Source organism: Haplochromis burtoni, unplaced genomic scaffold (assembly GCF_018398535.1).
Source record: "Haplochromis burtoni strain Fernald_Lab_line unplaced genomic scaffold, NCSU_Asbu1 Contig_22, whole genome shotgun sequence".
Taxonomy (NCBI): domain Eukaryota; kingdom Metazoa; phylum Chordata; class Actinopteri; order Cichliformes; family Cichlidae; genus Haplochromis; species Haplochromis burtoni.
Genome location: NW_024582383.1, coordinates 2944377 through 2967835, shown reverse-complemented (window position 1 = coordinate 2967835; position 23459 = coordinate 2944377). Strand labels below are relative to the sequence as shown.

Here is a 23459-nt window from a genome sequence, read left to right as displayed (position 1 = left end):
ATTTGTGACACGCCATTTCCTCTCCAGATTACGAGTCGTCTGCTTTAGGGTACGTGTTTGAGAATTATACCACGGAGTCAGGTACTTCTGATTAGAGACCTTCGTTTTCATATGGCAGCTGTCACAGGGCGAGAGGCGGGGTACACCCTGGACAGGTCGCCAGTCTGTCGCAGTCCAATGAAACAAGATCTCATTTTAAAGTACATTTTGGCCATCCTGTGATCTCATTTGCCATATTCTCTTAATGTCTTAGAGCTACAGGTATCATTAAGAATGTTGATGTTAGATTGAGTTTTAAATCAGGTTGTGACCATAAAGTTACTCTCACAGCACCGATTTTAGAGTAATGTACAACAAATGTAATGTCATTGAATTTTCCAAACTTTCTTTTCTCCAGTCAGGGTTATGGTGACATTTAAGTTGTTGTTTTGTGTGATTGCACACTGCCCATCACAGCACCCCTCAGTAAGCTGTACAGCAGAAGTGTCAATTCACTTTTATCTATATATCACCAAATTACAACAACAGTTACCTGGTAGTGAGACTGTTAGTCACACAAATGGTGGACAGAAAGTAATTTTTCAATTTAGAAAAAATAAAATGACTCAATTAACATTTATGTTTTATTTATTATAACACCTTTTTTCAGTCCTGTTACAGTCCTGGACTGTATGGACTAAGTAACTGTTAAGCTCATCTTTTTCACATGACGTCTGTGTGCATTACTTACATAATATCAGTATGGCAAGGAGTTTATGACTTATCTGTTTTTCTTTTCTCATAGAAAAGCAAGAAAACTTTTTCAATATGTGAAGTTACAGCACAGCTTCTCCAAATGTGTGCTTCTTTTGCAGTCAGGCTGCTCTTAGAGCATCCACATAAGCTCAGGTAATAAAAGTACAATCAGGAAGTGTACTTTAACATTTGAGGTTTTCAATCGTTTCCTTGGTTTTATAATCGATGGTCTAATAAATGTGAAACAATCTACATTTATTTTACTCGAGTATTTCTTGCTACTTTTGGTTTCTGCTTATAGACTGTGGCAGGGGCGTGGTCTCTGGCCTGTGTTACAGTGAGCTCTCAGGCAGTGGTGAGGTGTGGCAGAGAGGGCAGGTGTGACTGCTCGAGGTGATCATCTTCTTCCTCTCTGTATGTTTAAATAGTGAAGAAGGGCAGCAAGCCAGAGACCACACCCCTGCCACATAGACTTATATTAATTTATGTTATTATTATCAACTGCTGGCATTTTCACGGTTTCTCTCCATTGTGGTGTAATCACACTGCTAGCTAAGAAAAGTAACTTAGATCCATTTGGAATCAGTAATTATAGAGCTATTTCTAATCTCTCATTGCTCCGCAAGACATCTGAAAAGTTGTTTATAAGTAACTGAATGAATACCTTTCACCTTTTTGATAAGTACCAATCAGATCCAGACACGGTACAGAAACGGCTCTTACCTGAAGATCAACAGTGATTCAGAGAGTTTGTTATTTCTATCTTGACACAGTTGATCAGTCTGCTTCACTGTCTGATGACACGCAAACAGCTTAAAATAAACAAATGAAGTTCAGTCAGGAGGCTCGTCTCATTTGTGACTCCTCGTCTTTTCTTCCTGCCTGTTTTCTAAAAAGCAGTTTCAATAGTCCATGCTGAAGGATTTCTCTATTCCATAAATGCATCAGGATGAAGGAGGAAGCTGTAGTAGGAGCTATAATGATGTCAGCACAGGTGTATTTGTTGCAGGAGTGTTTCTACCTTCAGTGTCTGGGAGAGGTGTGTCCACAGCTGGATGAACCATGAAGGGAGGAGAATCCTTCTCACCTTTTTGTCCACAATTTCTAACATTAAAGTTGATCAAACTTTCTGGCCCTCACAAGATATAAAAATACAATGAGTACATCTGCACACTTGTATGCTTGTGTGTTGTTGATGATGACGATTACCGGTAATAGAAATGTGAGTAAGGTACCGAACTCAGGTTTGCTCCCGCTTTATTTTTAAATACGCATACGGTACTTGTATGCGCCCTATAATCCAGTGCGCCTTATGTGTGTGTTAAATACAGTAATGGCACACATAACTGAGACTGCGCCTTTTAGTACAGTGCGCCTTATGGTCGTGAAAATACGGTACACATTTGATTTACAAGTACAAAATAATTTTCATGACCATAATTTGAGCCCATAAACAATGGTGAAACATTCCCACAAACACACTTCTGAACCTTGTGGAAAGCCTTTGCTGAAGAGTTGTTAAAGGGTTAGTTGACATCATATTAAACCCTATGGATTAAGAATGGGCTATAACTCAAGTTTATATGCATGTGAAGACAGAAAGTGAATACTTTTGGGAATATAGTGTGTATTATAAATACCTTCTTTGCACATTATTATTTATCAGTTGAAACTATCTATATGACTTTAGTATTAGTCATATTAAAACTGCTTCAAACTAGTTTATGTTCCAATAAACTAGTTTGACACTTTGCGACCAGTTTTAACTTTTCTTGCAAATTAAAAAATAATAGCTAACTATTCCAGCCCAGCAGGTGGCAGTATTGAACACTGAGGCTGATAACCGGGAAAAGAAATAAAACGAAGACTTTAGTGCGCATGTCCGGAGTTTTTATATTTGGGCGGGCGAATTAAACGAGAAAGAAAAAGACAAACCAAAATAAGATGGATCTGATATCTGCGTTGCAGTTTCTTCGGTTAAACGATGTCCCAGAAGGTAAAACTCTTTTGTCTGTTATCGAAATGTTACTGAACACCCGGCGGTCTGTCAAACCTGGTTGTTAACGGAGCTGTTTCCTGGGTCATTGAGCCGAGAGATGTACCGTGAAGCGACATTAGTGTAGATTATCTGCCATCAAATAAAGCAGCTGAATATTCAAATTGTCGTCACATCTTATAGTCAGCAGTTGTAATGAACTTAATATCTGTGGATTCATGGCAGACAGAAAACATCGGCTCGTCTGACATTTGACAGGCAAACGTATTAAAAGTAGCAGTAAATGAAAGTCAGTGATTTTGTGATATAAGATCATTTTTACAAAGCTCAGAGATTTAGTGGGTGTTTACACAGAGTGCTTAGTTTATGTAAAGTGTAGCTTGTTGTTGTTTTGGTTTATGAGCTGAGTGTAGACTTGTATGTAGTTAAACATGTAAATGATGTTATTTAAAATAAAAAAACTCATCTACTCCTTTTCAAACATAAACATTGTGTTGACAGAGATTTTCACAAAAACTTGATGTTTTTAAGTTTTTTTCTCTTGTTATTTCAGTTCTGTTTACATGTTTGAGATAATATTATTCTTTCTATTTCTAGCCTGGGTGGACGCGGTGTGGGAAGTGGAGTTTACTGAAAGGAAGCCACTGGATAAAACTATAGAAGAGGAACTTACAGCCAGGCAAGAGAAGTCTTTCACAGCCCTGTACCAGTGTTTACTGGCACATGCTGATCAATATCAGTCTGCAGGCAGTGATGGAGCTTCACAGGTAAGCAAATTAGTTTTTGTGGCTCTTTGAAGCGCTTGCAGTTGCTCTAAAGTCTTCCTGTAGTCTGTAGTGTCTGTTTCACCATCTGAAGGTAGCAGTCAGCTGACTGTCTCCTATCTTGCATTGCAGAGTGTCTGGGCAGTTCTGGGGGAGAGTGGCATATCAGTCAAGTCTGTGGTGGCTGTGCTGTCCTTCTTTGTCCTGGCAGGAAAGTCTAAAGTGGCCAGTGGCCACCAGAGGGTGAACAGCCTGTGTGCAGCCTCAGTGTACCTATTACTTCTGAGAACTCCAGGTAAGGAAAGTTGAAATGGAAGTAACTACAAGTCTCTCGGTTCTTGGAGCTAGGTGGAACTAACGCTGATGAGATGATTGTCACTGCTTATTGACTGTAAATTCTAACGTTGGTATAGATGTCTTAATTTTCAAGGAGTGTGTGTGTGTCTGTTTGTCTATCCTGTGACATATTTCTAGGAAGCTATCTGGACACACTCAGGCCTGTGAGACTCGTTTAGACACTGAGCCATGGCTCTGTGCTACATGCACATGTTTCTGCATACCTGCCATTCAAAAACACTTTGTGTTGTTTATTTTTTATGTAATATTCAAAACTGAACTGTAAGTGTAAGTGGTTCAAAAATGACAAAATAAAATCCAGGAAGTGGAAGTTCTCTGAACACAACCTGTTGAACCTTGAAGCTGACGCGCTAAAGCAGCAGGAGATAACGATGGGTGTCGCCCTTGTTGACTAAGAATAAAAAACTGAGGCTACAATTCACACGAGCTTAGGAAAAGTGGACAATAAAAGATGTTTGCTTGGGTAAGCGGTGTGAGTGTGTCTGGCTCTCTCTGTTGTTGTTTCTAGGGAGCATTTCCAACAAGGTTTTTCATGAAGTTTTGTTGGACACATGTTTGGACCTGACCCGTCACTGCTGGCCTCAGGATTCTGAAAAGAAACGCAAAAAAGACCTGAAGAGTTCTCAGACGGAGGGAAAACGCTCCAGACCACAGAGGAAAGACAGTCCAGAGGTACACTCCCAAGGATCATTGCAATGTGATGGCTGAATAGTGACTTTGATACACTCATTTCATAACTAGGTCCAGCTAAGTGTTGAATTTCTTTTGTTCAGACTGTCTGATTGACTTAATGTGGGAGCTAATACAACACCGAGAAGGAATTTTCATTAATTATTCCTCATTTCATTTTCTTAAAACTTTCTGAAGAGAAAAACAAACCAATAAATGGTACTGATCTTTTTGTTGCTAAAGTTGTGTGAAGGTGAGTAAACGTATTCTCTGGTGGAACACATTTATGACCAGACCTATGTGTTATTATCAGATGGAAATGGAGGAGGAGGATGAGGAGGAAGAGGAAGTTCATCTTTCTGGAAAGGACCTGATGAGGATCAGAGATGCTGTAGCTCTCCTGGTTCAAAGCTTACTGAGACTTCTGCAAACATTCCCACTAAAAGACAGTCCTCAGACCATGATCCACTGTACGCAGGTACCACCTGGTTGTATCTGCACACCTGGTTCGTTTCACACTGTGGAACCTGCAGGTTTTCACAGCGAATCCTTTTCTTTGTCCAGATCTTCAGTAACCTGCTTTACTTTGAACCCACCACTGGCAAACCAGCTTTTGCTGCTGAACAGTGAGTTTTCTTGCTTATTTTGTCTTTTTTTTAATGTATCAGAACAAACTGTGATAGTTGTGTAATTTCTGCACAGAGACGTCACGAAACTAAGGAGCATTCCAGAGATGGCTTTCTACGGCCTACAGCTGCTTTGCTTGCCAAAACATGGAGACCAGAAAGAAGTAAGATCCCGTACACTACTTCTAAACTATCTCAGTAGATGTCGTCATAACACTGTAGAAATATTGTTGTTATGGTGACACAGGCTGGCTGCATTCAAAGGTTTGGACTAGCTTCCCCACTAGGTTGCTTCCCTGCCTCTTCAGCTCAGAGAATGGATCCTGGCTGTTTGCACTTATGCGCCGAACATCAGTTAGCCTTCTTAAGTTTAGTGAGTGGGGTATTTGAGGGGGGGGCTTCAACGCTCACGTGAGCAGTGACCATGAGACCTGGGAGCAAGGCCTGGCTGATCTGAAGCAGAGTGGTGTTCGCACCTAAACGTGTGGTGAGGGTGTGCTGGGAATGCTCAGGCACAACTTTGGAAGCATTATGAATGAGGCTGGGGACAACTGAACCGTGTTCTGCACCTCCATTGCTGAGGCAGCTGCGAGGTAGTTGGTGCTCGTCGTGGCGATAATCCCTGAATCAAAGTAGCTATCAAGCTGAAGAAGTCCTACTGGACTTGGTTAGCCTGAGGGACTTTGGAGGCAGCTGATGAGTATGGGCAGGCCAAACAGCAAGCACCTTGGCTGGTGCTTGAAGCAGAAACTTGGGCGTGGGAGGCGGTCAGGCTATGGAACAAGACTTTCTGACTTCCTTGAAGCAATTCTGGCAAAGCGTCAGGAGACTCAGGAGTGGAAAGCAGTGTTTCACTCCACCGGACCAACTCTTTAGTCTCTCAAAGAGCCTAAATGTCTCTCATATAGAAGCTGTGAAAACATGAGATTTTCAAAAAATACTGATGATTTTTGCTGAACTATAGGACATACAGGCATAGAAAGAGGAGTTGCTTCATACAGCTCTCTGCATGCCCTTTCATATGATAAATTGTACTTGATAAAATGTCGGTATATGAAGTTTTTATTTGTTTTCACTTTTCGTGTGACCTTGACCCAAAATTAAATCAGCTCGAGCTATTACTAAATTTGAATGTGATATCTTAAAACCTGTGGAGAGGAAGCTGATCATGTCTTCAGTGCAGTTGGTGGATAATGCGGTCTTCCTGCTGTTCCAGTGGGATCCAAAGGGGCAAACAGTATGTAATGGAATGAACACCACCCGATGAAGCCAACAGAACAAACAAGCTGTGACACGATTCGGAGAAAAATTCAACTGAGAAAATGTTAAAATGCTCTCACAGACTGCTGCAAAATAACGTGACTTCAGCATTTATTGAGGGATGAGACCCATGTGCTACGTTCCCACCAGAGTCTTCAAACGTATCATGTCTTCTTTAATGGAGTTTATCTGTTGTGCCATCCAGTCCCTGAGGAGGGTGTTCCACCAGCTCCTCTACGTGATTTTGATGATGAAAAAGGGCAACACTGGGAAGCCGTCCCTCCTCGTACCGAGCCAGACCGTCCTCGCTACTCGTGACCAGGCCATCCAGTTTGTCTGGTAAATAGTTTTGTTTTAATATTGATCTGATACTTTTTACTTGTCTACATCTCATCGTGGTGGATGTTGGAAAGAAAAGGTTTAAACCTGTGATCTGTTTCAGTTTTTGAACTGATTTTGATGATGACTATAGTTTTTGTTAATGAAGGCTTGTCTTTAAAGGAGCCCCTTTTCCATCTATGGGAGCCTCTCTCATCTTATGGCAGACAGGTTGGGCTTCAGTCCCCCACCCTGAGAGACGGGGTCAGGTCACCAGTCTATCTCAGATTCCCAGATTCCAGAACTGAACTGATTCACACCAGAGTGAACAAACCACAGCTGTGGAAACCTCTTAAGACTGCAACTGGAATAACAAGGAAGCAGACTGGATGGTTTGAAGCTGCTTGTCAGTCAGTTGTCTCATTACTTTTGAGCCTCCTTAAGTGGCGACTGTATAACTTAAACAATTAAGTTACTTTTGTTAAATTAAAGGTGAAAGTCTGCACTTCAGTCCCTACTTAAGTTAATGATTTTTAAAGGTGTCATTATCCTAATAATAATAATAATAATAATGGATTGCATTTATATAGCGCTTTTCCAGGCACCCAAAGCGCTTCACTTCCACTTTTCCTTCACTCTCACATCCTTCACTGGTGCAGGCAGCCACAGGTGTAGCCACAGCTGCCCAAGGACACAACGACCAGGACAGAGCGAGCAGGGGATCGAACCGGTGACCTTCCAGTTACAGATGAGCTTCCTAACTCCCTGAACCACGGTCGCCCCAAAAGCATTTAGACCTGTTCATATCTGACCATTGGTAGAAATACTGATTGTTCACATTGTTAAAGGCATCAGTTTCAGTATGTGCACACACACAGAGCATCCTAGTCTCTCCTCTACTTTCTGCAGCTTTAAGGACCGGCGCTAATGTGTCACTTGAAGATGTCTGGGATCGTGACTGTTCAGGGATGTTTCTGAACCTTGGAGAGCAGATGTGTGAAAGATTTCTATATTTATATTTGCAGTCATCTTGTGGACGAGCTGAAGCAGCTGGCACTGCCTTTCCTGCAAATCCTCCTCCAGCACATCTGCTTCCAGGTGAATTCTCCAGCAAACACTCGGCATAAATTCACTTTCTGCAAACGTTCAGAAACTTTCTGCAGCTTAAAATGTACAACGTGACAACAAAGTTGCATTGTTATCATTCATGTTTGTGTTGTGCTGATGCACAGATGGTTGAAAAGAATGAGTATCGAAGCCATGGAGCTCAGGCTGTGGGTATGCTGACGTCTCAGATGGCAAGTGAAGACTATGCTTGCTTCATTAAGTGGCTGTGTAACTTCTCCAGAAGCTCAAAGGTAAGGTTTTACTTTAACTGTCTGAGAAATGCTTTCACTTCCACACGCTGACACTGGCGTAGCCGCTGCAGGTTTCTGTCTCATCAATGATCTTCAGCTTAAGTCAAACAGCTGCTCAAATGATTTCAGTGTCACAGACAAATGTTTAGTGTCTCCATAAATTTCTGCGACTTTGCTGAAGTTGCAGCACACGTTCAAAGATCAGGATAAAACTGAGAGAGCCTGTTTTTTAAGCCACTTTAAAAAGAGTGTGTCCACCCTCCTGTGTGATACTCGGAGCATGTTTGAACTTAGCTAAATGTCAGTGAGCTTCATCACCTTCTGTCAGTGGTACTGACTGCGATGGCCTCTACAGATGGTGCACCGGCTGTTCTCTGTGGATGTGGTGATGGTTTTGCTGGAGCAGCCAGAGAGAAGACCGGAGGAGTGTCGAGATCCGGACCTTGGTTGTTTCCTGATGCACAGCTCCCTTATCCAGAACCTGCTCTTTGCTCGACGGATGGATGAATCTCCCACTGTCCAGGGCCATGCTCTGAACTGCCTGGCTCAGTGCCTGGAGCTGCCTTCTCTCAATGCCACCAGAGCCATCCACAACCTCTTCTCTGCCAGTGAGACACCCTCACACACAGGAGTACAGTAAAGACACAGGCCTTCAAACGAAATCATTAAAGTTGTTTTCTTCTCTCTGCTCGGTTAAGCTGGAACCCAGACGGTGCTGGAAGGTGAAATCACAGAAGGTAAAGTTTGTTTTTGTTATATTTCCTGTTCCAGGTTAAAAAACAAAAGCCACAGTCTGGCTCTCTGTGAATCTCACAGGTATTATATATCCTGGGAAAAGGCGGAAACTTTGTCACAGGACCACAAGACATGAAGAAAGTGACCTTCAGTGTCATGCTCTGACCCCACTTTGACAGAGATCCATTATGACAATTCCCATAGCTGATAGCTTATCTAAAGACTCTAATAATAGCAGCAGCAGGTGGCCTACGTACACACACCTGAGGAATGTAGTCCCGGCAGTACAACAGTTTTAAAGTGTCATTTTGATATGGATCAGGCAGCCTGTACATTGAGGCCGTTTTCCAGCTAATTTCTAAGAGTGTCATAATGACTCTGTGTATACAGCCATGGCTAGCAGACAGTATAAGCTTTTATCAGTTCTAAACTTCAGTTTAAATTCAGCCTGAGATCAGTAAACACTGAAACAACATGCAGAAGCAGTGCGTGCAAACCTACGTTTCCATTCACCCTGAGGTCAGAACAGGAGCAGAAACCACGTGAGCTACATCTTAGAGGTCATAGTTCATCCATCTCTTTCCACTTATCCAGTTCAGGGTTTCATCACACTGTGAGCTGTGGGAGATGGGCATGGCTGACTACTTATATATACGTGGAAATGTGCAGACTGATATTATTAGTGCGTTTCAAAGTGTAAGGAGCTGCCAGAAACAACACGTAAGCTCTTAACCTGGGTGCAAGGAGCGATTTTGAGAATTTATCACATTAATGCAGAGAAGTTGGTTCCTGCCAGAAGGACCTGTTTTCTCATTAAAGCATCAGGCTGTTGCAGTGGTCCAGTCAAAGTCCAGACCTGAAGAGAGCTGTGACTGCTGGGCTTATTTCTCTCGTTCTGTAAAGAAAACAAAGGTTTCCGCATAAATATCTCCGACCTGCACGCAGCCTGGAGCTAGCACAACAGGAAAGTGCAAACATAAAGGATGTTACTGCATCTCAGGTGGTGTTCGCCTGAGCCCTGGTAAAGACGACACTATTTTTTGTTTCACTGACATAACTCTTACTGTGTTGACTATGACTGTACTTAATGGTGTTGTTGATATGACTGTTTCAGGGACTCTCAGTACCCAGCACACTCTGAAAACCTACCGCACTCTTCCATTCAGGACTGTGGAGCTGAGCAGCACTGACAGCGCTGCTTGTTATGGTGAGAGCTTCCATCAGTCTATCCTTTTTCTGTTATTGAATAGCTTTAATATCTTATCGTGTACGTGACGGTGCGAGCGGCGGGGTATACCCTGGACAAGGTTGCCAGGTTGTCACAAGGCTAACACACATTTAAAGCACTTTTGTCACGTGTTTGTTTTTATTCATGTGTTTTTCATGGTCTGGACCCTGGAGGTCAGTGAATCACATAGTTTCTGTATTTGATGCAGCAAAAGAGAATTTGGCCCTCCTCCTGCGGCGTGTGAAGGATTCAAAGACTAATGTGAGGAAAGCAGCATTGCAGGTACCTGGAGCTGAACTTAACCAGCAGCAGCCACGATTCAGATTGAAGTCATTTCTTGTGGGGGGGGGGTTGAATATCTGCATGTTCCCAGGCTGACTTGTGTGCTCTTCCTGCACAGGCCCTGCTGGGTCTCCTGAAACATGATGTGATCCCCATGAGTTGGGAGACTCTTCAGACTTTGTCAGAGCGCTGCAGAGACCCAGCTGTGTCTGTGAAAAAGAAGGCCCTGCAGTGTGTGGGGGACCTGCTCAGTGTGAGTGGAGCCACATGCTGATGGGACGGTCACTGAAGTGACCGTGGGTGAGATCTAACCCTAACGTCTCTCTGCCAGGTTAAACCAGAGTGCAGTGTGGTGCAAAAGGCGTGGCTGCAGGGGGTGGTGCCAGCTGTGGCGGACTCTGAGACCTCGGTGCAAGACAAGGCCCTGGAGGCGCTGGACCAGGTGCTGCTCAGTCAGGTCAAACCGTACTCTGCTGGCTGCCACCTGGATGCCAGTCAGAGGCTGATGTGGGAGCTGCTGGGCCTACTGTGTCACCAGTGCCAGAAGCTCAGGTGAAGCCAGCCCAGCGTTTGTCTCGTATGAAGCAACATGTTTAATGTTAAATACTGAATGCGTTTGTACCCGGTCTCCAGTCGTTACTTTAGCAAGGCCTTCACCATCTGGTCCAAACAGAAGAAGTTCACCCCGTTATTTGTCTCCAACCTGATCTCACATACTGAGGCTGATCATGCTGCCGGAGCCTGGCTGCTGCTCTCCAAGGTTGTTTCTTCATCCTCCAGACTGCCTCATGGCAAGATTCTGGACGCCTGGGACAAGATGGTCAGGTGGGCAAGTCCAAATCAGTCTGCCACGTTTATTTGAATTAAAATGAGCCCTTTATAATCTGGCCTGTAATTTGGTGGAAAATGGTGAAATCTGCAACCTTTCTTTGTTTTTGTTTTGTTCTCGCTCCACCATTTAATAAAAAAACCTGCAGCCCTGCTGTGTATTGTGGGCTTTTTTGGAAACGAAACAAAGAAGGTGAAGAGCAACACTGTACACGGGGGTAGACTGATGCATGATAGGCTTTGTGCGCATACAAACAAATGTATCCCGTTGTAAGGAGGGGGTGACGTGTGACGCAGAAGGAACACTCACCTTTCCCCTCTCTGGGAGATGTGATGTTATTGTGGTTGGTTTAAGGTTTGGAGAGTGGCTGTTTCCACTGTCAGCAGACGCGGGAAACACAGGAATCTGTGCTGTGTTTACATCTTCTTGTGTAACACAAAACTCTTTCACCACCATCACTCGCTCAATCTTTGCCTCCCCCTCAGCAACCAGACACCATGTGCTGCCATATCATTTCTGACGTGGTGGATTTTTCTCTGACATGTTTTTGTCTTGGTTTTTCTTGTACTTGAAGTAAACTACTTCTTAGGAGATCTTTTTTTAACTGTTTCTTCCTGCACCAAATCCGATGACAGTATGTATCATAAGACATGGTGTAAATTATTTATCTGAGGTTTGGCCTATCAACACAATAAAAATAATAATGCTTTTGCACTTTTGACACAAGTTGAAACAGAGGCTAGACTCTGCAGAGGGTTAACAAATCCCCAAACACACCCTGTAAAATGGTCGAGGGTGACACCAAGTGTAAATGGTCATAAATCACTTCTCACTAACAACAAGTCAGTCTCTTAATGTTAATGTTTTTAGCGATCACTGCTTTGCTATTTGCAGATAAATGTATTGTTTAATGATTTGATTGTCTCCTCTTAGATCAAAGGATGTAAACGCAACAACATGCTGTCACATCCTGTGTGTGATGGGAGACATTGCCGTGCATTTAAATGAAGACACAAAGGAAAGGGTCGTCGGTAGGTTGAGTAAGGGGACAGATGGCGGGGGATTACTGAGAGAAATGATGTGACTCAGTCTCTCTCACCGTCTCTCTGCAGCTGATCTGATGTCTTGGTTGAAGACTTTCACTTTGCCTTTGGAGGTGATCAGCTCTGCTGTTCAGACTCTTTATCAGTTTGGCTGCAGTGAAGACATCAAGCAGACTCAGGTTAGAGACATCTATACTTCAGAGGCTGACGTACTTTATGACAGCATTGAAATCCTGTTTTCAGTAACAGAAACAGTTGTTGGTCTCCATCCTGTTTGGATGACGATCAAACACAAGAACAGTTAACCTTGTAAGTTGCAGCAGGGAGCAGGCAGTGCCAAACTCCTGCTCAAAGTTTGAATCCGATATGAGTGAAGCCCACTGTGAGTGTGTCTTGTGTTTTTGTCAGGCTTTCCTGAACCAGCGCTGTGGGGAGTTGGTGTCTGCCTGCGAGTCATATTTGGCCAGCATAATCCTAACTGACAATGGAGCTCAGAACCTCGACGAGGAGCTGATGGTGAGAATAAACTCTTAGCCGACTTGTCCTCGTTACTCCAGAAATGTCCTTAAACTTTCACTTTGAACTTATGTTCAGTGGTGTTGACACATACTCTGCAACCCTCAGTATCTTGTGCTGTTCTCTCTGAAATGACAGCTAGACAAGAACAATTGATCTCTTAACACTTATTTACAAAGCAGCAGCCTAGTGATAGAAACCCAAGCCTCGCTCTCCTCAGCCAGCCTCTTCTAGCTCGCCTCGGGGAATAGCTAGGTCAGCTGCAAAAGATGATCTCTGGGCTGGCCCCTGGGTTTACCCCGGGGCCGCCTCCTGCCCAGAACAGCTCACCCAGAAGTCGTCCAGGAGGATCCTAATCAGATACCTTAACCACTTGACCTGCCTGCTTTCAATGCGAAGGCGTTGTATACCCTGAGCCTCTCTTGGATGGCTGAACTTCTCACCCTATCTCTAAGGGAGCAGTCACCCTTCAGACAAAGCTCATTTCTGACACTTGTACCCACAATCCTGTTCTTTCAGTCACTACCCAAAGCTCGTGGCCATAGGTGAGGGTAGGGACGTAGATCGACCGGTAAACTAACAGCTCTGCGTTTATGCTCAGCTGTCTCTTTCCCATGACAGACAGAACGCCTGCATCACTGCAGCTGCTGAGCCCCTCATCCCTCAGTGGAACAAGATCTGAGATACATGAACTCCTCTACATGGGGTAGCAACTTGTCCCTGACCCAGAGTGGGCACTCCATCCTCGGAGGTGCTCATTTTAGCATCCACCACTTGATACTCAGCTGTGAACGGCTCAAGTGCGAGCTGGAGGTCCCCACCTGGTGGGGTGGACCACATCATTCACAAAAAGCAGACATGAGGGAGAAACCTTCCACCACTTGGCTGCGCACAGATACTCTGTCAAGTAAAAGTTCTGAAAGGAACGGTGACAAAGGGCAGCTCTGGAGTCCACCACCCACTGGAAGAGTCGAACTTATTGCCCGTAATGCAGACCAAGCTCTCCCTCTGTACAGGAGCTGATCCACAGCAGCAGGGTGCATACCTGTCCAGGGAAGCTGAGGAGCGGGACTCTCCTGTAGTTGGAGCACATCCTCTGAGAACCACCACCCGGTCTGGCAGACTGGGTTCTCACTCATGGATACCCACTGCAGCCCACCACCTCTCACACTCGCCAACTCCAAACTGGGACAGAGTCCAGCCCCTCTCTGAGGCTGGCTCCAGAGCCCGAGCCGTGGGTTAAGATGAGACCAGGTAGATATAGCTGGTATCGCTCAACCTCTCCCATGAGGAAGGAGCCGATGTTCCATGACCGAATTGGCAGCCTAGCCAGGGATCCTGCGCCCTTGGCTGCCGCCTAACACACATTGCACCCTATTCCTACAACGCCTCATGGAGTTGGTGGGCCTGCAGGATAATCTAATCACTGCATAGTTCTATAGCTATTAAAACTCTGCAAGGAATGAAGCCTTTGGGTTTTGGGGTGAACTGTACAAGGCAGGAATTGTTCAGTAATCCTCACGCTTAAGAAAACGTGAGATGAAGAACTGCGAGGCATGAAACAGATCCAGCCTGTTCTTTAATGTTTGTGGTGTGATGACAGTTTTATCAAAACTTCATTCAGGAAGAACAAAAATCCGATGATGAAAACGCCACGGCGCACGTCTGAAAACCAACATGTGATCAGCCGTGCAGCGCTTGTGGCTCTGATGGACGGGGAACGTTTTCTCTTTCAGGTGAAACATCTCCACACTCTGGGCGTGGCATCACTTCAGTGTCCTGCCAAAGTTAACAAGAGGACAGTGCTGCTAGTGGAATCTGTGCTCACAACACATTCTGGGAAACTGGCAGGTAGGAAAGACTGATGCTAAAATGCATACTGTGTGTGAGTGAACGTCTCCAGAGACAACAGCACAGCTGCTGGTGTCAGGTGACATTTTGAATGTGCCACAGTTGGAAGTCAAGTGAGGTTTCAGACTCTGCAAGGTCAGGAGCTGTCACATCTTCTTCAAAGTACCACGAAGTCTTGTACTGTCCAGGGCACGGCCAGGTTAGAAGGCTCTGCTAACCTGTTTGTCTTATTCCATCTTTGACAGAGTGCCAGACTGAGCTGCCAGCTTCACTGCCTCTTTCCCAGTTCAAAGCAAACTGGCTGCCTACCAGAGTAAGAGCCCATGGAGTCATCACTTTAGGTGAGGCGTGTGCGTCCTCCAAGTTTAGCTTTGACTCTTCACTCCGAGCCATGAGCTTAAGTGTTTGTTTGTGACTGTGCTTCAGGTAAATTGGCCCTGCAGAGTGAAGAACTAGCCCAAAAGTACCTGCCCGTGTTTGCCAGGGAGTTGGAGGTTGGCACAGAGGTTTCAGTACGCAGCAACGTGGTTGTGATAATGTGTGATCTGTGCGTGCGATATACCAACATGGTGGATCACTACATTCCCAACATCTCTGCTTGTCTGCGAGACAAAGACGCCGTCATCAGAGAGCAGACTCTCATCATGCTGACCAACCTGCTGCAGGTGAGTTGCTGTCTTTCATGTCACCATACTTCTGTAAGCAGTGCTCTTCTGAGACGTTCATAGCAATGGTCAGATGATGCCTGTTTCAGGATTATGTAATGGAAAATGAAGCAAATTACAGATGTGACGTTACTTTGACATGTTAAACATGGATGGACTTCAGCGCCACCTCTTTTTGCTTTTCTCATGACTACGTTTTAGGAAGAATTTGTGAAATGGAAGGGCTCCCTCTTCTTTGACTTCATGGTGGCTCTGGTTGACCCGGTCCCTGCCATCGTCAGGTAATTCATGCTGTGCATACACGGACAGGACGTGAAAGTGGGATATGCAACCGCAAATCCATTCATTGTTGAATCCCCGACTGGCAATCACGACAGATTACGCACTCAGCAAACACGTTAATAGGAAGTCCGGTTGATTCGTGCGTAGGAGCAGGTTTCAGGCTGTGGCTTGTGTGTCTGAAGCACGAGGAGCGTTTGTTTTCCTCACTATAGTCCGTATTTGAATGTTGGTGTCCGTAAAGCTGCTTTCACAAAACCCAATCTGGTATGTTTGACCTCCTTTTAGTCTGACTGAATACTGCCTGCTCCACCTGCTGCTGAAGAAGAACCCAGAAATGTTCGGCCAGCACTTCATTGAGTGCATCTTCCATTTCAACTCCTACACAAAACACAAGTCCTACAACAAATTCTCCCAAAGCGAGAGGTATGACCCCGCTCAGCTTGATTTCTCCTTGCTGTTTCCTCACGTCACGACATGTTTGTTGAGTTTATTCCTTTTCTTTGAACATCCACGCAGAGAACGCGCTCACTTCTCCCTAAAAGGAGAACAGTACCGTGAGAAACGCTTTCGAATCTACTGCTTCCTGTTGGAGCACTTTACAGACGCTCAGCGCTTCAACATCACCAACAAGATCAACCAGACCATTTTAGGTAAACTTAAAAGTAAAGTTTTAGGTTTTTCTTTTCAGAGTTGGGCCTGTTGTTAAAGCACTATTAACCAGAACCTTTGTCTTTTTATATTCTCACCTCCTCCTACATCAGCGTGCTTTGCTGATGAAGAGCTGCCCCTGGATGCAGATGGCGCTAACATTTTGTCAGAGACTTTCAACATCTTGAGCCTTAAAGAGTTTAAGCTGCAGACCATATGTAGTTCAGCAGGCGCTGCTGCAGGGGAGGAAGCAGAGGAGGAGAACATGGCCACCATGGCCAAAGCTGTTCTGCAGGCTGCACAGAAGAAAGTGGTGTCACAGGTGACGAGTTCTCTACATTTAAAATGCATTTGGTTCCTTTGTTCCTCTTCCTACTCATCTCAGCTTACTGGGGCAGTTGGTTTGCCTCCTTCATTCTGGTTCTGCTCAACAAGTCTTCCTGTCACCAGCTGTTTAGTCACAGGAGACCACGTGATCAACGACACAAACAGCTGTTAGATAACACATGTTATGTGACCTATACAACTGTAGGACACTAAACTAGGCTTTCCATAAAATGACACACACTTCGAGCGATGCCTAGCACCGCCCATTACCAGTGTGTTACTCAATTTTGTAACCTGGTGTTCTCAGCAGAGCCAGTTTGAATTCATCCACACAGGAGCTCTGTATCTGAAAGTACCGGAGCTCAAAGATTCCCAGGTTACAGGATGCCAGCGAGCCGACAGCAGCTGCTTCCTGCATGGCAGCAGCGTTTCTTCTAGAGAAGACTGCAGCGAGTCTGCCGTGGCTCAAAGCACCAGTGTTAATGCTCGTGAGCTTGTGGTGATGGCATATGTCCTGCATGCAATAACCAATGCAGTGACTATAAAGTGGTTTTGGTAAATGGACTGATTGTTATAGAGCGCTTTTCTACTCTGGACTCAACATGCCACATTCACACAAACACTGGTGTTTGCCACTTCAAATGGTCGGCTAGGCCTGGACTGTAAGGACATCCCCACCTGTGGTGTGGATGCTGTAACCACAAGCAGTAGCTCCCCTAAGCAGCGTTTAGAAAAACTGGTGGTGTTTTGTGCGTCTACCAGAGGTTGGAGGTCATTTACATCTAGAATGATGCTGACTGTTTAGTTTATTTGGCTCAGTCAGACGTCCCTGTGAGGACACGTACTCTGCTGAGGAGGAATCATCTGTTTCAACAGCACAAAACCAAACATCGAGTAGTTGAACCTGAAGTTTAGATTCAAACACATGAAGCTTGTTTGTTTTGCCAGCACAGCCTGAACAGCTTTCTTCTGATTTCTGTCAGTAGTCTACAGAAACAGTGCTCTTGGCTACAACAAAGAACAACTCTAACCTTCCTGTTGCGTTGCGGGGCAAACTGACCTCTGAACTATTTAAAATATTTGTATTTGAAGATGAAGGCTGTCGCGAAGTTGATTCTGAATCTGATGACTCTGATTATGAACCAAATGAGCAAAATGCTGTTTATATCCATCTGAGCGGTGAAGTATAGAAGTCTTCATCCTCAGAGATGCATCAGGCTAAACTGTCTGCACCAAGTATAATGAAGACGCTCAAAATGTAACTTTTAACGTTTTTATATTTCAGCAGATGAAATATTTGAGATCGATTGAAGGTAATCTGCACTTTTGATCCGCAGGTTAGGAAGAAGGCCTTCATAGAGAACACTGTTCCTCTCATCATTAGCCTGAAGAACCTGCTGGAGCAGAAGCGCTCTCCTGTTCTCAGAGATCTCGTGGGCTACCTGCAGGTAAGTCCAGCATGCATGATCATATTCACTGATGATCTGCATGAACTATGGAAAATCCACAGCTTTACAGCACTGTTAGCTGCAAAGCATCAGCAGAACAGTTTGTGCTTCTGTTTCTACTAAGAGAGAAAATATTGTAGCGAAGGGAACCGCATTAACCTCTGTGTGTCTGACATCAGGTGACTATGCAGGACTACCGTAATGAGGTGAAGGAGATTCTTTCTGGAGACGAGCAGCTGGCAGCTGAAATGGAGTTTGCTCTGAAAATAGCAGAAAAGGAGAGAGCGACAGTGGACCAGCTGGACAACGACAGCCTGGCAGGAGATGGCAAAAAGGCCCAGGTAAGAGCACAGTGCAGCTTCAAACCACTATGAACCCACTGATTTCACTGTCAAAAGACTTTCTGTGCATACAAATGTGACAAACTGCAGGTAACATCCTCTCGCTCGCTTCCAAAACCTGCAGCTGTGCTCCAATCGTCTGACAGGCTCAGATCACGCTGCCTGTGTGGGGTTTACAGACGTCTGAGCGCGCTTGTTTTTAATAAATTAAGGGGACATTTCCGCTTCTAAATAAGCAGAAACAGACAGTCTGTGAAGATGAATATAGAGTTTAAGTAATCTGCTGCTACATGCTGGACGTTCTTCTGGGGAAAAGGAGTCGGTGCTGAGCTGCAGACAGGGGGAGCCCGTGGTTGTACGCCACTGTGGATCATCCTCTGTAGACTGAATGTATGCCTGCTAATCTCTGCATACTGAGTATGAATATAATCCAGGTAGTGTGGATTTGATGTTGATCTGTTGACCAGTCTCCAATAACAGCAGGCTAACGTTCATGTTTGCTGGAGCAGCAAGTGACTCCAGAAAGCTCTCACTAAGAACAGGACGCGAGGATTGTGTTACAATGAAACACAGTCCTCACACTTTTGTACAAGTTCCTTGAAATATTTTCTCTAAACGAACGTTCTTCTTCTCATCTGATGGTCTGAACTATTTATTATATGAATGATCGTTGTTCCTCCCCAGGGTTCAGCCCAGCGCTCTCCTGTCAGATCCACGGCCCTGCTGCCGTGTACCTTTGCCACACCGCAGCCACCTCGTCCACACCTCCAGACTGCTAGACTGGCACTCACTGACTGGTAGGCTTCCAGCAGTATGAGGCACTTGCACTCTACTGTAGAGTCTGATTCATATCTGAGATCGCTGTTTGGGGCTCCTTCATATGACCAGTAATCACCAGCAGACCGAGCCTTTGGCTCACATTTAGTCTTAGACACAGAAAAGAAGAAGTGCTGGAAATGACCCGGCCACATCTACGAGTTCATATTTGCGAACAGATGTAAACTTTAGCTGGTTTAATTCAGTACAGTGTGAAGCTACGGCTTAACTTACTGAAATTCCTGTGTGTGTCTGTCAGTGTGCGTGGACCCAGGAGGCAGGACGATGTCCAGTCTAAATCAATCGCTCTGGAAGGAACAGGTACAGTTCAGTTCACTGCTTTGAACAAATGTCATTTATCCTGAATGTCTGCCAAGTGGAGAGGAACTCAAGGAAAGCAACACATGTCAAGGAAACATGTGAAGAAGCTTTCATCAGTGCTTGAAGCTTGCAAACATCAGAACTGTACATTCTTCTATTATAACAGTAAATGAAGGGCAGTTTTCATCGTTTTCACTGATCTCACCGTGAAGTGTGACTCTATTGAAACAAGGCAGCAGCAGCATTTCAGTCCAAGAGTTCAGGTGCAGTAATTGTCAAATGTATGCACAAAAGTAGCCCATGTAGTCTTTTCATCTTTGAAGTTCACTGCTCGACACATTAGTTTAGCCTCAGGGTGGTGAAACAGTAAAACAGTATTGTTCTGTAACAGAGGTTACTGTCAGGGACGACGCGGATGGACAAATATGTTACGGGACTGAGTCCGGGCATAACCATAAATGTCCTTTCATAATGAGGCCAGTGATGCATAAACAGCATGTAAAACATGTTTGTAGCACTTTATCCTCTGTGTCGTTGTAACCTCAGTGAGCAGGTCTTACTGTCTGATTCTTGTTTGCACGCAGTGTTAGATCCTCACTCTGCATTCCCACAAGTTTTGTGTGTGAGATCCATTGTGACAGTGTTTTCATTTGACTTTTTTAGTGATGGCTAAAGGAGCTGCCAGCGACAGAGCCATCAGCACACCAAAGGGTAAGAGAGAAGTTCCAGGTTGCCTCTGGCAGCTAAAACAGACGCAGGTCCCAAAATGAAGGTTGGAGAGTACAAAAAATGGAAAGTGAGACATTTGGGTATTTAAAATCCCTCTAAACACAGAAGGTAAAGAGCTGAACTTTGTGTTGACAGTAGGAAGCACACCTGCTGTTCTTCACAGACAGAAGAGTAATTCTCCTTCACCAAGCAGGAAATCTGTGGAACGGCTGCAGCGACGTTTGGCTTTATGATTTTGTTGCACAGGACCAACCTAATGACAACTTCTCCAAAAGGAAAACACATTACAGATTTAAATGGCAAAATTAGCTTAAGTATACTCTTGCTGTTTTAAAGAAAGAACAATAGTGGATGCAAGTTAGGATTCATAAGAACTGTCCACAGCAATGGGAGGCGGAGCCTGACGGGTAGCACTGCTGGCACCCTGGTTAGTTTGTAACCTCAGTTTACTGACTAACGATTCAAAGCTGAGAGATCTTTGCTGGTTTTGCTTTTATTTATTCTGCTGCTGTTCTATAGAAGTGTCACATTCAATGTGCATCATCGTGCAGAGTATCATTAATGTGTCTGCAGCTATGGGCAGGGGTGGACACAAATATTGCGGGATTGGACCAGAGCGGGCAGTAATGATCAGAACACTTTAAAAAGTCTGCACTCGGGTCCATGCATGCACATGTAAAGTGTTGGTATGGTTGGGTGAATGAGACATGCTGTACAAAGAAAAGCATAAGCATGTGTCAGACCTCTCACCAATAAATATATGATGTGCAGTCGTTAGCTTTGTATCAGCTCAGTGAGGACCTGAAGCAGAGTGGCTCCACTCTCCAAACTCTGCACCGTACTTTACTACATTATGGTACCATACTCTGTTGGTTATAATCTCACTGATATTTGGGGGATACATGATGATGTAATCCACAAACCCTCGACTGACCCATCTCTGTTTGTCCACTAGGTGTCAAAATCAACTTGACCTTTGATGAAGGACTCAGCGCAATCCTCAGTGAGCAGGGAACAAGTACGTTTCTGACCAGGCGCTGACGGTGCCAACGTTCGCTCTGCTTTTTGTGTAGTGAATGAAAACTATCTTCAGCTTGTTTATAATAATCACTGTGTGTCGGCAGGTGAAGAGGGCAGCGTGCTTCATGTGCGATCGAGCGAAGCCCAGTGAGTGCACTTCTCTTTCCTTGGTGTTAGTTTAACTCAGTGCTGGTTCTGCATTAACTGGTTTAGTGCCTGAGCACTACACTTAATGACCATGACAAACACACACACATACACAATCCAGCATCACACTGGGACAGCGACAGCAGTGAAGACAAGAGCGAGGCAGTAACAAAGTTAGTAGTTATTACTGTGGAAACTCGTGTGTTGCACTGTTTTGTAATAATTTCACAAACTGAAACGACCACACCTGATTACTAAGAACAGAGTTACAGAAACATGGCTGCAAACTCCAGAAGACCTGAGTCACACATTGTTGGGTTTGTTTGCTCTGTGGTGTTTGTAGGCCTGCTAGCTTTGTCACATGTGATCAGTGTCACAGTGATCTATGCACGGGACATGTGAACTGTTTAAACGCAGCTCTGTTGTTTGTTCAGGGCTCCTGGACCGAGGCAGTGGAATGTGCAGTCTCCTCTGCGTCTGAGGAAGAGACTGTAGTGGATACGTCACTCAGTTTGTGTGTGTGTGGGTTGTCTTTATCTACAACAATATCCTTTCTTCTCACTTTGAGGTTTTTTCACTCTTTGTTTAGCTGCTTTTGCACTGATGTATTGATGTACAATATGAAATAAAAGTTCAACATATGGTGTTTCACTGAGAGGCTTCTATCATTCATTTCTATTGTCTTTGATGAAATGGAACAGCATAGCCCTTTATTGCATGTATAATTGTGAGTGCTCCACAGCAGCTGTGCGGGAATAAAATATACATAGTAAGACCGCAGGAATAAATAACAGACATACAAAAGGATAGACAACGTGCCACAGGGACAAACGACATCGTTTCCAAACAGAAGGGCGATCTTCTGTCGTCTTACTGACCGACAGCGTTTCAGATTTAATCATACGTTAAGGGCTGCTGCTCAAGAGGCGGAGCCTCTCAGCCATCATCAGTTCGATGCCAGCATTACAGTAAATGTTCATCCTGCTTATGACCATCGGCTGATATCTCTCAAGTTATGAAGTCATAAAAAGAGATGTACATGCATAAGTATATAGTGCAACATATGATGCACTATATACATCAAACCACAGGAACATCACTGGGGTTATAAGAGGCTATTTATTTGGTTTAACCTCTCAAGGACAGAAACGTAATGAAAATGCTGTGTGAGGCCTTGTAGTCACAGCTTTCCCACTTTTTAAATCCTGGACTGGCAGCTTGGTGGTGTGGTGGTAGCACTGTTGCCTCACAGCACCAAGGCCCAGCGTTCAAAGACATGACCTTTGCTCTTTACATGAATTGGAAGGATTTCCACGGTAATGAATGCATTTCTATTAGCATTCAGAACTTTTGTTGGACTGATGTAATTTGCATAGGTTGGCTCGACTACATTAAGTAAAATGATTCATCGTTAATGAAGTTGGTCCAACTCAAGTACGTTGTTGGAATAACAGAACTGAATAATGCTAAACTAAAGCAATAATAATAATAATAATACATTTTATTTATCAGGCGCCTTTAAGACCCTCAAGGTCACCTTACAATAGCAGCAATACAATTTAGACATGAGGTCAATCAGAAAAAAACAAGCATGAAAGTATAAAAGCTGAGCAAGGTAAAAATGGACTGAGACAGAATCAGGTGTGTGCGATTCTGAATAGATGGTTTTGAGACGTGATTTAAAAGTGGTGAGAGAGTTTGTGGTCCGGAGGTCTGGTGGAAGTGCAAAGTCTCGGGGCAGAACAACTGAAGCACCTTAATCATGTGGAAATCCTTTCCATTATTTTTTAGTTGACAAACAGGTGTGAAAAGAAAAAGAGAAAAAAGTGTAACTGAGTCAAAAAGGCATGATGTTGGAATCATACAGTCATGATATTCATGAGAGCTGAGCGCACTATTCCATCTGTCTAGCAAAGGATTTCACATTGGTTATTACAAAACGGTAACATGTTCTATTTGTATTTGGTATAAGGTGCTAATCAATGTAAAAAAATAAATAAATAGATAAACAACATTATGATTAAAAATATTAAAATGAAAAAAATGGGTTGGACATATCTCCTTAATCTCACACGAAATAGAAAAATATATTTCTCTAAGCAGAATATTGATCCATGTCTGCACAGTGTTATATGTTTAGAGTTGGCG

The 23459-nt window shown here is 44.2% G+C and overlaps 1 protein-coding gene across 1 annotated transcript; it reads left to right on the top strand.

Moving 5' to 3' along the window:
- Positions 1–2594: 2594 nt before the first annotated feature.
- ncapd3 (non-SMC condensin II complex, subunit D3) lies at positions 2595–21966 on the top strand. The gene is made up of 35 exons (XM_005917039.3): positions 2595–2731; positions 3329–3498; positions 3628–3790; positions 4361–4524; positions 4835–4999; positions 5086–5147; positions 5224–5311; positions 6613–6746; positions 7751–7823; positions 7958–8083; positions 8439–8691; positions 8782–8820; positions 9933–10025; positions 10255–10328; positions 10447–10581; positions 10660–10880; positions 10962–11153; positions 12091–12188; positions 12270–12379; positions 12609–12716; positions 14453–14567; positions 14813–14908; positions 14994–15232; positions 15434–15513; positions 15800–15937; positions 16031–16164; positions 16276–16484; positions 17827–17937; positions 18117–18278; positions 18963–19075; positions 19354–19415; positions 20079–20126; positions 21100–21162; positions 21269–21311; positions 21746–21966. Exons 1-35 carry the CDS (start codon positions 2680–2682, stop codon positions 21804–21806), a joined length of 4194 nt encoding a protein of 1397 aa, XP_005917101.1. The 5' UTR covers positions 2595–2679; the 3' UTR covers positions 21807–21966.
- The last annotated feature ends 1493 nt before the right edge of the window (positions 21967–23459 follow it).

Bases quoted from the DNA above. Each gene is read 5' to 3' on its own strand.
- ncapd3 (XM_005917039.3), top strand. From the start codon at position 2,680: ATGGATCTGATATCTGCGTTGCAGTTTCTTCGGTTAAACGATGTCCCA. The intron at 3,791-4,360 runs GTAAGGAAAGTT...TGTTGTTTCTAG, and splicing joins ATTACTTCTGAGAACTCCAG to GGAGCATTTCCAACAAGGTT. The intron at 14,909-14,993 runs GTGAGGCGTGTG...ACTGTGCTTCAG, and splicing joins CCATGGAGTCATCACTTTAG to GTAAATTGGCCCTGCAGAGT.